At 33.2% G+C, this 13630-nt stretch overlaps 1 protein-coding gene and 1 long non-coding RNA gene across 12 annotated transcripts in view; one reads left to right on the top strand and one right to left on the bottom strand.

Annotated features, from left to right (window-relative positions):
- Window positions 1–13630, bottom strand: part of LOC140063632 (coiled-coil domain-containing protein CG32809-like) — a 159100-nt gene that overhangs the window by 75870 nt on the left and 69600 nt on the right. For 2 of the 10 annotated variants that reach the window (XM_072110054.1, XM_072110056.1), the window contains exon 1: window positions 11420–13092. The exons of 3 other annotated variants lie outside the window; for them this stretch is intronic. In XM_072110054.1, coding sequence (XP_071966155.1) covers window positions 11420–11852 — 433 coding nt within the window. In that variant the 5' untranslated portion in view covers window positions 11853–13092. Of the gene's footprint in view, window positions 1–11419; window positions 13098–13630 lie in introns of those variants that run through there. 5 more of the 10 variants (XM_072110060.1, XM_072110065.1, XM_072110055.1 and 2 more) reach the window with 5 other exon arrangements.
- LOC140063636 (uncharacterized) overlaps window positions 1–13630 on the top strand; it is a 478535-nt gene that overhangs the window by 449381 nt on the left and 15524 nt on the right. The window lies entirely within an intron of this gene.

Raw genomic sequence — 13630 nt, 5'->3', positions numbered from 1 at the left:
AATAAAACGCATAGTGATACCGGACCGACAGACAGACCGACCGCCATAGTGAACTATAGAGTCGCTTCCACGCGACTAAAAATTATTAAATGTATCGCATTTAAAATTTCTTTTCTACATGTACAATTACCTTCCAAGTTTAATATGATCTAGCTCAGACAGTCATCTTGAAGTTTCTATCTTCATGTGTCACAAATTCAGTGTTCTCCCCAGGCCTTTGAAGCGTCACGGTACCGTGACGCTTAAAACCTTATCCGTGACGCTTAAAAATATCAACAACAACAATCTAAAAATAGATTAACAGGCAGGTACGGTACTTTTTCTAGAGCTGAGGCGCGGCATGCATAAAGAGCCTAATGCATACGAGACACGTGACATGACCACTAGACGAAAAACAAAAGACTGCGTAACAAAGTGTTAAACAACTGAGACTCGCTTTCACCGGCCGCCGCCGAGAGATGTAAACACGTGTTTTGTTACTGCCATGTCTCTCTTTCGATCTCTAGTATTGGCTGTTGTCTAAAATGTGGTAACTTGTATATTGTAAATAAAGTAAATGATTGATTGTATTGTTTTTCTTGTAAAAATGTTATGTGTATTAAAAATAAATATCAATGATATTATTATTTTCAATATCACACTGAATTAATCGACTCTATCGGTGGGATTTACTCTTTCGTCGGTAACATACGCACGTCATCAAATGATTTCTAGGCGCAATTCAATGCTAGCTGCTTTGATAGTATAATACAATACATTCAAGAAGGCTATGATCGTTTTCCTATTTGCTAGTGCGCTAAAGTCTTATTTCACTTAACATTTGTACATCGGTGCTAGAATGTTTTAGGCCCTACTTCGTGAGAAAGTCGAGTGACAAGGGATGTCACATGCTATTGTGATATCAGTACTGCATACTGTATGTCACATGGTGCTTTCACCGGCCGCCGCCGAGAGATGTAAGCACCTTTTGTTACTGCCATCGATCTCTAGTATTGGCTGTTGTCTGAATCGTCTAAAATGTGGTAACTTGTATATTGTAAATAAAGTTTTCAGTTAAAACAATGATTGATTGTGATTGATTGATTTTTCTTGTAAACATGTTATGTGTATTAAAAACTGAATATCAATGATATTTTCAATATCACATTGAATTAATTGACTCTCTATGGATCGGTGGGATTTACTCTTTCGTCGGTAACATACGCACATCATCAAATGACAAAGGCGCGATTGATTTTCTAGGCGCAATTCAATGCTAGCTGCTTTGATCGTATAATACATTCAAGAAGAAGGCTACAATCGTTTTCCTATTTGCTAGTGCGCTATGAAGTCTTATTTCCGGGCAACTAGAGGTGTCTTACTAATGATGAGTAGGCCTAGTTTTATTTCATCGGGACTTGCCGAAAAAAATGTTTTTTTATCGCATATGTTTACCCGCCGGCGAAAAAAAAAGTAGGCTACGATCGTTTTAATGTTTGCTAACGCGCTATAAGGTGTCGTTTCCGGCTAACTACAGTTGCCTACTGCCTGATGTGTAGGCATTTTTTTTTTTTCATTTATCGCGTATGTTTACCTGCGGAAAAGGCTACGATCGGGCTGTTTGCTAGCGCGCTATGAAGTGTCCTTTCCGGCCAACTACAGAGTTGTCCTACTGATGAGTAGGCATTTTTTATTTCATCGGGGAATTCCCCTTGACGTTCGTAATGAACGCAAAAAATGTTTCTTATCGCGTATGTTTACCGGCGGCGGAAAAAGTAGGCTACGATCGTGCGGTTTGGTAGCGCGCTATGAAGTGTCTTTCCGGCCAACTACTACAGAGTTGTCCTACTCATGAGTAGGCCTAGTTTTATTTCATCGAGGAATTCCCCTTGACGTTCGTATTGAATTGAACGAACAAACATATTTTTATCGCGTATGTTTACTTGCGGAAAAAGTATGCTACGATGGTTTTACTGTTTGCTAGTGCGCTATAAAGTTTCGTTTCCGGCCAACTAGAGTTGTCCTACTGATGAGTAGGCTTAGATTAGGCCTATTTTTTTTTCATTGGGGCTTCCCCCTGACGTTCGTAATGAACGCAAAAAATGTTTCTTCGCGTATGTTTACCGGCGGAAAAAGTTGGTTGGTCGGAATTCCCCCTTCCCCCTGTAGGGGGGCGGAAGCGTGACGCTTGATGTGAATCCTGGGGAGAACACTGAATTGGATTAAAAGATGGGTCTTGTAATTTCATCTATGTATTATTATCCATATTAGACATATTGACTTCATGTCATACGATGACATAATCATTTTCAGCCTTCATATTTTTATATACTGTACATGCATGGTGCACTTGATTATTTTTGTAGCAGAATATGGACATATTTGGTGTGCCAATTCAAGATGTGATGGAAATGATCTGTAATCCAAAATAGGTGGCAGATTGATAACCCAGCCTCATACAGAAGTGTGCACCTAAAGGCATATGACTGGTTGGGCCGCCGACAAGTTGAGTCGCCGGTAATTTCTATGAAACGCCCGTGCGTCTTTTACGACATATCGCGTAGTGATTAGAGTGGTGTCCTATTCATGGTCTTTAGGTTTACTGTAAAATGTATAATATATAATTACATACTGTACTACAATTTTGTTGGTTTGAAACGCCATAACAAGGAAAGGAAAGTAGTCATATTTAATAATTTAATTGTTTTTAATTTTTCAAGAGGGTAAAAATGCAGTGCACTCCATAATATTTATCTCGCGTGTAGGCCTACCACGTAAAATCACGTTGTCTCTCAAGACTTATAAAGTATTGATATTCTTCGAATGAGGTTAAATAATTATTATTTTGTATTTACTATCTTTTAATATCATATTTTATTGAATTTTACAATGTTAATACACAAAATATTTTACTAAAAAACGGTGATTTTATGTAATTATTTTTCCGAAAAATGGAGTAGGCCTAGTTCATACCTGCCGCCTGAGGGGGCAACATGTTTACGTCAGTTTCGGCTAAAAACGATCATTTTCGGTGATGTTTTAGGCCTTATATTTTGGAATCTACAAGTCAGATTTTCATAATTATTTCTTTAATTGTAAAATTTAATAATATACTAAAAACCGTGATTATATAAACTTTTTGAATATACATCGTTATCCCTAATAAAAATAGAACTTCTATTATTAAATAGAAACGAGCACCGGCGAAAGTTAGGATTTGGCGTTTCATACAAAATAACGTTTTTCTGGCGGCGGCTCAACTTGTCGGCGGCTCAACTTGGCCTAATCCAATCTAAATTGTATTAGAAAGAAAGATAATTTAACTTACAGTATAAAACAGCTAATCAGCACTAATAAAATCCAAATAGTACCATCGACAAATAATACACTGCGGATGTTAATGTAATGTAATTTCTGCTCAATTCTGACTAACGTGGCTAGAAAGTCTAACTAGCTGTAGTACAGTCCCAAAGTATGTGTCGAAAGCAAATAGCCCAGTTGTTAGCCAAGTGCTTGGGCAGACATTGTAAACAATGGCCTAATCAAAGAGGGCAATAGACCATGACAATGCTTTATGAATGCTATTTTCATATCAGATATGTCTGATAATTTATCATTATTATGATAAATAAACAATTAAGTACACAATCATTTATTAAACAGGAAAATGGACATGTGGTATTGTATACAATCAACAAATGTTAATACTACAGTACTTTCTGTTAAAGCGAGATACCACAAACGCTCCAACCAGAATATTTTATACCCCAATGTTTTACATAACTTAATTTATAATGCATTATAAATATATTTAAAAAAACTTTAAATGCCAACTGAATAATAATATTAGATTGTCAGCTATTATTGATGACCAAGTTGGGCAATGCAGTGCTTACAAATTGATAGTGTAGAGGGCGCTATTCAATTGGAATTGCCATCAAACCATGGAGGTAATCTCCATGATCAAACCAGAGAGTTGTTAATTAGATCAAACTCCCTGATCAAACAATCATATTTTTATTCTATAAATAAGTAATTCATGAACTCTAGTACACTTTAATGGTTTGGAGGAATTAATTAACTTATTTTTCAATGTTTTTTAGACAACTATTTAATTTCAAATCAAACCAAGAACAATCACAATAGAACATTACAATCAAATTTTCACTCTCATTTCTTTACTCAGTTTAGTGTATATAAAATGGCAATAATAAAATTGGAATTCATTAAACAAATACATAAAGTATGTATGTATATAAGGTAAAGGTAAAAAGATATGTACCCAAAAAAATGTATTAATGCTGTTTATGTAATGTATTAGTAGTTGAAATAAACTTGGTAAGTAATTTGTTATCACTAGGCTTATAACCTACTAAATACACAATGTGACTAGACTAAAGAAATTATGGCAACACATACATACATTCTAATCACTGTTTTAAATGAGAAATAAATACTTAAAAGTACTTTTTAATAATCAAAATGATAATTTAGATTTATTATTCAGGGGCTAGCGAAAGGGGGGCGCGCAACTGTAGAGAGTCCCCACCAACTCATGGTTGTGGCTGAGTTGAGAGGATTTTGAAAATATAACACCTCTAGATGGTCGGAAATAGCACTCTCACATTATTATAAATGTATTAAAAAATGTTATTAATATTTTAAATATGAAAACTGAGGTACTAGCCTATTAAAGGGTGAAATTTTTCCCATAGGCCTATTTTGAGTATAAGCGTCCCAACAGGGCGCTTTGCGCAAATCAGCGTTTGCACATGGCGGCAAAAGGTGCTTATCCAGGGCGCCGCCAACAGGACCTGTGGCCGAAGCCAACTTTGTTAACTGACGCCCAGATAGCCAGAAATGGTACTCTCGCACATAAAATTCATGATAAATGACACTGCTCTAATTTTACAGGAAAAGACACCCTTGTATACTATAGCTTGCTACCAATGAGCAATATACGATCATACTTTTTCCCTCTAATAAACACACGTGACTAATTAAAGGACGATAACATTTTTTTGCTGATTTCATTCACTCAGTATTAGTTTTGATTGCATTCAAGTTCAATGCGAACATACATCTATGGGAAGCCCCAAAAAAATGCAAAATGAATTTATTTACATCAATTTGTTGAGAAAATTAAATATATAAATTAAATAGGTATTGATACAGTTGGGTGGATGGCCTAGAGAAAAATCGGTTGCTATAATGTATACTACACAGTAACCACAATTAGTGTACTATGATGATACACTATACTAGCCACACATACTGTAGGTAACCACAGCGTTCCACTTTTAACGTATAGGCCTACACTTTATGCTTGCTGACTGCCGGCGATCTAACGCGGTTGTATGGCGGTGTCATTTGTACAAATCGTTCGTGCCCAGCTCGCTGTATAGGTAGCGTCAATATCATGTTACATCCAGGAACCAAAATGCTTTTATTTTTCTGGTGAAAATAGGAAATTCATTTCGCAACTCTTAGAAATTTACAGACAGCAACGGTTATGGTGACCTCTAATAAAAGTAAATTAGCACGACGCTGAAACAATGTGTTTTAATCAAAAGTGAAAGTACTTTACTCTTACGTTTTTTTTTTCAAACTTTTTTTTCTTATGGTAGGATAATTTTTTTTCCCCTATAATGTATACTTATTGTCAATTTATGCCAATCATAAAATTCAAGTGTCATCCATATTAGGTCTCTTTATTTGTTTATTACAAATGAGGTCATTTATATATCCATTGCAGCTGCTGTCAACATCAGAGAAATTATCCACAGAAAACATATAAAACTGATGATACAACCTCATCAGTCAGATATACTTTTCAGTTGCCCATATTCTATTTTTACTGGAACTGAAAACAACCAGTTTGATCCATATAATCAAGTGCGCATACTGGTTCCATACAACTATAATCGCGTCATGCACACGTTATGGTATTTTATTTTTATTTATTATTTTCATGCAATATTTCCATTGTTGAATAGTGTATGTACTTGACCTTAAGGGAGGTTATTTTCTCTAGTTGAACAACAAATTAATTCAAAGCTCTAATTATGCAAGGAAAATTATATGTCCCTGAGATAAATTATCATTTTCATTTCATTATTAATCACTACAGTAGGATTAAATGTTAATTCATACTCACCCTATCCTCAAGATCAGAACAAAATGTTGACTCCCTAACATATTAACAAATCTCTGAATAAACCCGGACAGACAGACAAACAAACACCTAGAAATTTGGTGAATTATACAGTACTATAGTAAAATGTTCCTATTCTTGAGTCCTCTTGCATGTTTATGGTATGTTCAAGTTTTATTGGATATAAAATACTGAATAAATATTGGCAATTTCATTTAACAGTTTGATTGTATGCAAGGACCACCACTTGCATGTTCATGGTACTGTATGTTCTAGGTGTGTTCGATATCAATTGGATATAACTATAAATACTGTACACCACTGATTGGTATGTTCAAGTTTGATAGGACATAAAATACTGCCACTATTTATATTTTCATGGTATGTTCAAGTCTGATTGGATATAGATACTGAACCACTACTTACATGTTCTTGGTATGTTCAAGTCTGATTGGATATAAATACTGTACCACTACTTACATGTTCTTGGTATGTTCAAGTCTGATTGGATATAAATACTGTACCACTACTTACAAGCTCTTGGTATGTTAAAGTCTGATTGGATATAAATACTGACCACTACTTACATGTTCTTGGTATGTTCAAGTCTGATTGGATATAAATACTGTACCACTACTTACATGTTCTTGGTATGTTCAAGTCTGATTGGATATAAATACTGTACCACTACTTACATGTTCTTGATATGTTCAAGTCTGATTGGATATAAATACTGTACCACTACATACATGTTCTTGGTATGTTCAAGTCTGATTGGATATAAATACTGTACCACTATTACTTACATGTTCTTGGTATGTTCAAGTCTGATTGGATATAAATACTGTACCACTACTTACATGTTCTTGATATGTTCAAGTCTGATTGGATATAAATACTGTACCACTACATACATGTTCTTGGTATGTTCAAGTCTGATTGGATATAAATACTGTACCACTATTACTTACATGTTCTTGGTATGTTCAAGTCTGATTTGATATAAATACTGTACCACTATTACTTACATGTTCTTGGTATGTTCAAGTCTGATTTGATATAACTTTAAGTATTGTTGTAATTGTTTATGATTGCTATAGTTAATAAATATTGCACAAGCTCTAATTAGAAATGTTGTCATTTATTAGATAACAGTTTCTGAAAAAGAATTCAGATGATGCAAGAACATTAACCCTAATTAACCTTTCCAATCTGATAAATGTAGAAATCACAACATAAATAATGACTTTAGAATTGCCTACTAAGTAACAACGCCTCAGTTTCTTTCCTATAATAAATCTCTATAATGTTCTTTTTTATTCATTATTATTACAAATAAAAAGCGGTTATAGTCGAGCAGCTTTATGATCAATTTGCTTTCGAATCAGAGCTTTGGAACACGCTTCTTATAATTAATTCCACATCACTCACAAATTTCAGCCTTACTCAGCCTTTGATCTTCAGAAGCATAGAAATGTATTTTGCCAACATCATTAAACGCTGCAAAAACACATAAAGACTTAAATGGCCTGCATCTGGATAATATTTTTTTATGTGGCTTAATTACCATCTGTCACACCAGTATTACAATTACATAAAACTATTTAAGCTAGCTTAATAATGATTGAAAAACTATACTAAATTGGCATACATTTTCCAATTTATAAATTGTATGACAAAAAAAAAATTGTATGTTAATTAATAGAATATGTTTTTGTAAAGCTGAACTATTAATATAGATAAAAATCCCCAGTAGTACGACGTATTAATAAGAAGACTCCAACAATTGTTTGTACTTTTATACACGACGACTACAAAAGGTTGGTCATCTTAAAATTAAAAAATGAGGAATAGTGTGGTACAATATGCCAGTAAATGCCATAACACAGTCATCATCATCCTGCTGTCTATCCATGTGTTATGTTGAAATCATAAAACCTCTAAAAAATCCAGCCATATTTATATGATAATAACCATGGATTAGAGAATTTATTTGATTTATTAAGATTAAAAAATATATTCAAAAATGCAACCAAATATTGAATACATTAGAATTCATAATCATTAAATTTGACAATGTTAATTGATTTACACTCACAAGTCTATCTTTTGCACTTGAATTGCAAATTATCACAAATTACGCATTCAAATTGTAATTTAGCTCATATGCAGTGACAATTGATAAACAGTCATCAAAAATACTAAAAAAATAATATTAATTAAAAGAATTGAATTGCTAAATAGTTAGTGAAACTAAAAAAAAAACACATAAAGAGGTATCTCAGCTATCACCAGACCCATTTTGTACCATGTAATGTAAATTTTATTATTCTTATTGTGCTAAATTCTACATTTTTCCTTTTAAATCTTATATTTTATTGGTTTATCTTCTGCTCTTGCTTTTTTTTTTTTGGTGGTAGCTAGTCCATTTCGGGATAAAAGATGAGTTGATGAAAGATACAACAGGAGGATGCAAGTAAAGGAGATAAAAGACTAATTTATTTTCAAGATCATCACATCTTCAAATTGTGTAGATACAACTTGAATACTATGATTTATAGTTTTAATATCGGTAGTATTAATTAAAATGGTATTTACAAAATTAATTGAAATTGACTACATAATATAATAATATATTGTTTATGGAATTGTTATCATTTACTTCAACAAATTTGTATTTCTTACTTAAATGAATGTATAAAACGTGCAGAAAGCCTCTAGTCTTAAAATATGTATTAAACTTTAGACAGGCTGATACAAATAAATGGGCCATAACCTGGTTGTACCTAAGGAATGAAACATATCCAAAACCATTCAACAATGCAAGCTACTGTATCAAAGCATGACAGAGCAGCATTGTGTGGTCCCAAATCATATGTAATCAAGAATACTACCGTATACTGTAACTTTGAACACAACAAAGTGTGAATATCTAAATTGTTTGAAAGTATTTAACAAGAAACTTAAAAAGTTAAGACTGACTATTTTTAGAAACACATTGAAGAATGCTCCAATAACTAAGGAAAATTGTTTAATGTTATTAATAAGATTTTGAAGGCCACGTCTGTAAATTCATATCCAACTCATGATAATTTACCTGATTTGACCGAACTATTTTTTTGATAAGATTGGTAAAATGTCATGTTACGAAAACTGCTAACTTCCATCTACGTAAAACATTGCTTGCATTCAAAAGTATCTGTTAAATCATACTACCGCTACATAAATCAGTTGCTTCTTGCCTTGACTATTGCAACTCACTTTTCTTTGCCCTACCAAAATCTTTGATGAATCGACTTCAACGTCTCCAGAACACTGCTGCACGCATTCTTAATAGAAGGTCCTCACACATATCTCCTATTATATATAACCTCTATTGGCTGCCTATTTAATTCTGTATAAAATATAAGATCTTTTTACTAACATTTAAAGTGCTACTTCTTAAACAACCTACTTATCTTCTTGATCTTCTTCCCTCCTACACCCCTCTTGCTTGTCTTCCTTCGGCTGATCAAAACCTACTGGTTGTTCCTAGAATAAACACCAAATCCTGTGGACAAAGGTCTTTTTTGTTCTCTGCTGCTTCTCTATGGAATTCTCTCCCTTGACATATTACTAATTCACCATCCATTGCTATTTAAAAAAAACAACTTAAAACGCATCTTTTTAACATCTAATGCCTTTGATTTGATACTGGCGCTATACAAATACCTAAAACAAATAACTAAATTATTAGTATTTTTAAATTATTATTATTATTATTATTCCCTGAATAGGAGTTTTCTGTAGTGCTAAAAACAATTTCTTGTTCGTTCGTGTGTCTCCTTTAATAGATGTGTCCTAACGTAGGGGTGCCACTGTACTTTCCCACGAAAATAGAAATAATTAAAACATCTCTTTTATTTTAAAGTCGAAATAATTTATAGATATCACCAACCCATATAGCATAAAATCGGCATAGGTCATGGTTTTCTCAAACACAGTTCTGGTGGTTAAAGGATTCTTCTCAGATCACATGAATACCGCTGCGAGGATCGTAAATAGTATATATCCTCGAGTACGATGATATTGACTGAGTCATTTTATCTTATGCCATTGTTGAATAAATAAATGTTTTTTGAACTAATTTTCACGTAATTATCGTGTCCCTGTCATTAAACATATAAAATCCAGCAACTCGATGATATTGACTGTGTAATTTTTGCGTTTGCCGATAAATAAACAAAAGTCATCTATTGGGTCTTGAACTGGCAATGAAATTGTCACTCCATCACAAGAAAACGTTGCACTGCGCCACGGAACTGGCTTGAAGAAATTAATCAACTAAACTATTTTAACTATGCATACATAGCGCCCTCATTTGTTATTAGTCCTCCCTAGATGTGATGAAACACCGTTTGTGTTTGTTAATACTCACAGTAGTAACCGGTACACGCGCGACGCACTGAACATCCGGTGATTGGGTTCGAAGAAAATAAATTATTATTATTTATTCGGCCTACCTGATAATATTATTATGATTAATGTAGGCTTATTGATGGAAATTCTTCTGTTATTATTTAAACAACCCATACTCCATGAACGACCTAGGCTAGTGAATATTTTATTGCCAAGGAATCATTAATTAGTAATTATCTGTATATTATTCTTCTCAAGGTAAGGTGTCTAGGCAGCTTGTTTACATACATATCCGTAAAATGTAAGATTTAACACCCCCTCGGGATATTATGTTCTTGGGGAATTATATATTCCCTCGAACATAATATCATTCCCTTTGGGATGTCAAATCTTATATTTCACTACTAAACAGGCAATATCTGTATAATATACACTTCTGTCTAGCCTAGGCCTAAGTGTGGTATAACATCCCGAAGCCGAACATAGCCAAAGATCTTTAAACCATACCTTATATAATACTCGCAAGCAAGCAATTGATTGAAAAAATACAGAAATATCGCCATTTGATAATGAATGGGTCGACACGAACAAACGAACAGATATGGAACGCCAAGAGTGCATCATTAAAACTGCATTCGACTCGATTAGCACACAACATTTTGACATGGTTTGCAATGTTTATGATATTTATCCATTCCAAGTACTAAAGTTGGCAACAGGTAACAAATTGCGGTATTGGTAAGCTAGTTTACATGCAAATAAACATTACATATATTGCATTGTTGTAGTTGCTTAACACATTACAAAGCCAGCCCTCTAAAGATTGTACTAAAAAATACATTCCTACAAACAAAAGCTAATATACATACAGTACAGGTATGTACCTACCTGTATCTTCAGATTTGTGTTTTAGTTTTAAATAAACAAGAGGCTCCTTCCTTGCTTTATTCTCTATAACTATATCATCGGTCGTTTCTTTTCCTTTCTTCTCTTCGTCTTTCTTCACAATCTCCTCTTTCTTTTTATTTTCGTCACATCCACTTCCAACCTTCATGTCCTGTTTACCGGTTTCCTTACTCACATATTTTTTCACAGGTTGAATATTCTTAGCTTGTTTTGGTTTTCCTTTTTTTGATGCAGGTTTTTGTGTTTTATCTACTTCCTTTCTTTTTAACCACATTTTTGGTTCAGCTTTCTTCACTGTTGTCTCATTACTGGCATCACTTTTGCTGGTCTTTGATTCAGGAAAATTGGTCTTAGAACTTTTATATTCAATAACTGTTGCTTCTTGTGACCTCACCTTCTGATTTTTTTTCTCCATGATATTGTATTATAGAGTAATAATATAATCCATATAAAGCAGAAAATAAAACTGCAGTATTTTTAGTATAGCCAAAATGCTGTAATTCCTTTTTATCCATACAGGTAAAACAAGTTCTCAGTGATTTGCTTTACTGATTTACTTACTATAAACATTAATCAATCTACAGTATTATAAATTTTGCACCTGCACACATTTTTTCAAAAAGTGAATTTCTTAATCATTTATTTCCTTCAGGGTCTTGGCTGTTAACGTGACAAAAATAAATATTTTACAAAAATTATGGTGTTTTTTAATGGATTTGAAAGTAAAAAAAAATTGTTCACAAATGTCAATCACACAATGTTATAGGCAGATTAAGTATACTAGGAAATAGATGCAAAATGTGATGATCACTTCATATAATGATCCACTTGAATATCAGATGTCCAAAAATGTATCATTGATGGAATTTGTCTGGAAACATAGAAAATATCTGCAAGCTTATTACCTCAATATCGAATAATCCACAACACAAAACAGAAAGATTGCAGTCACAGATATATCCTGCTTGCAAAAGATCATAACATTAAAACACACTGATTTTATGTTTGAAAGTCTGCTGTTGCATCTAAGCTCCTTTGATCTCCAAAATATATTTGCTTCAACTGGAATTTTTCACTTGTAATGTTTTAGCCTTTTCATATGATAAACCAATGCATATACTTCTTACATAAACAAAATGAATTTATCATCTCCTACGTCAGCGACACAAATCATGTGGATATTACAGTTGAATTAAAAACAAGAAAATGAAAATTCAATCAAGACATGAAAGAAGAAAAACTCTGTCAGTTCGTTATCCTCTCATCCTAATCAGGTATAATCCAAGAAGGCAAATGAGTGCACTATCCCACGTAAGTACAAACTACAAGCCACCTACTGTAGAGAGGATAGTTTCACTGATAATGTCTCATTAACTAAAACATGACTGTGGTGTGTCTTGAATAAAGGTAACACCATAAATGGTAGAGCACTGTGAGCAGATGTCAATGTAATGCCTTTCCATCATCTCTACACAACTATAGATGACCTGTACAAACATACAGTCTCCTACCAGCTGTTTTACTCATGAGTAGTGATAACAACAGAGGGATATCAATACTGTATTCCTATATAATCAATTAATTAATGTGTTATACCAACTTGACACAGGTTGTAATTATATCACAACACAAATCTCACCATTGATAACTTTAAATACTCAAAGGCTGTGTTTATACAACACCCTAAATTTGAACACGTCTTTGATTTTTAGCGTATTGCACGGGCCGAGGTAAACCCCTACAAAAACCTTGCAGTTATACAGTACATTAAATCGTAATACCGTGTTATACCGTAGTTCATCGTTGTATATATGTATGTTGTATTGTTGTTAAAAAATAAATGTTAGTACAATGGTAGTATATGGTACTGTAATGTGTAAACTAATACACAACTACACAGCTAAACATCTATAGCAAAATGCAACATGCCAAGTGTACAAATTAAAGGTTTTACTTTAAATGAATGTAACATCATAATTAATTACCAATGTGAAGAAAAACAAACTACGGTAGTCGATATATGGATGGAAAAAAGTTGGCAATAAGATTAATTTTCAACAGAGGTTATAGGCTGCATAGAAATGATGAATGATTATGATTGAACAGCTAAAAATTACCCCTGTTAACATACTCCAAAATAATTTATAGTAATTCTACAGTAAATTTAGTATAAAATAACATACGACAGGTAGA

The sequence above is a fragment of the Antedon mediterranea genome, chromosome 1 (genome assembly GCF_964355755.1).
Source record: "Antedon mediterranea chromosome 1, ecAntMedi1.1, whole genome shotgun sequence".
Classification (NCBI taxonomy): Eukaryota; Metazoa; Echinodermata; class Crinoidea; order Comatulida; family Antedonidae; genus Antedon; species Antedon mediterranea.
Note: the sequence above shows the minus strand (reverse complement) of the source record. Positions and strands in the feature narration are given on the sequence as shown.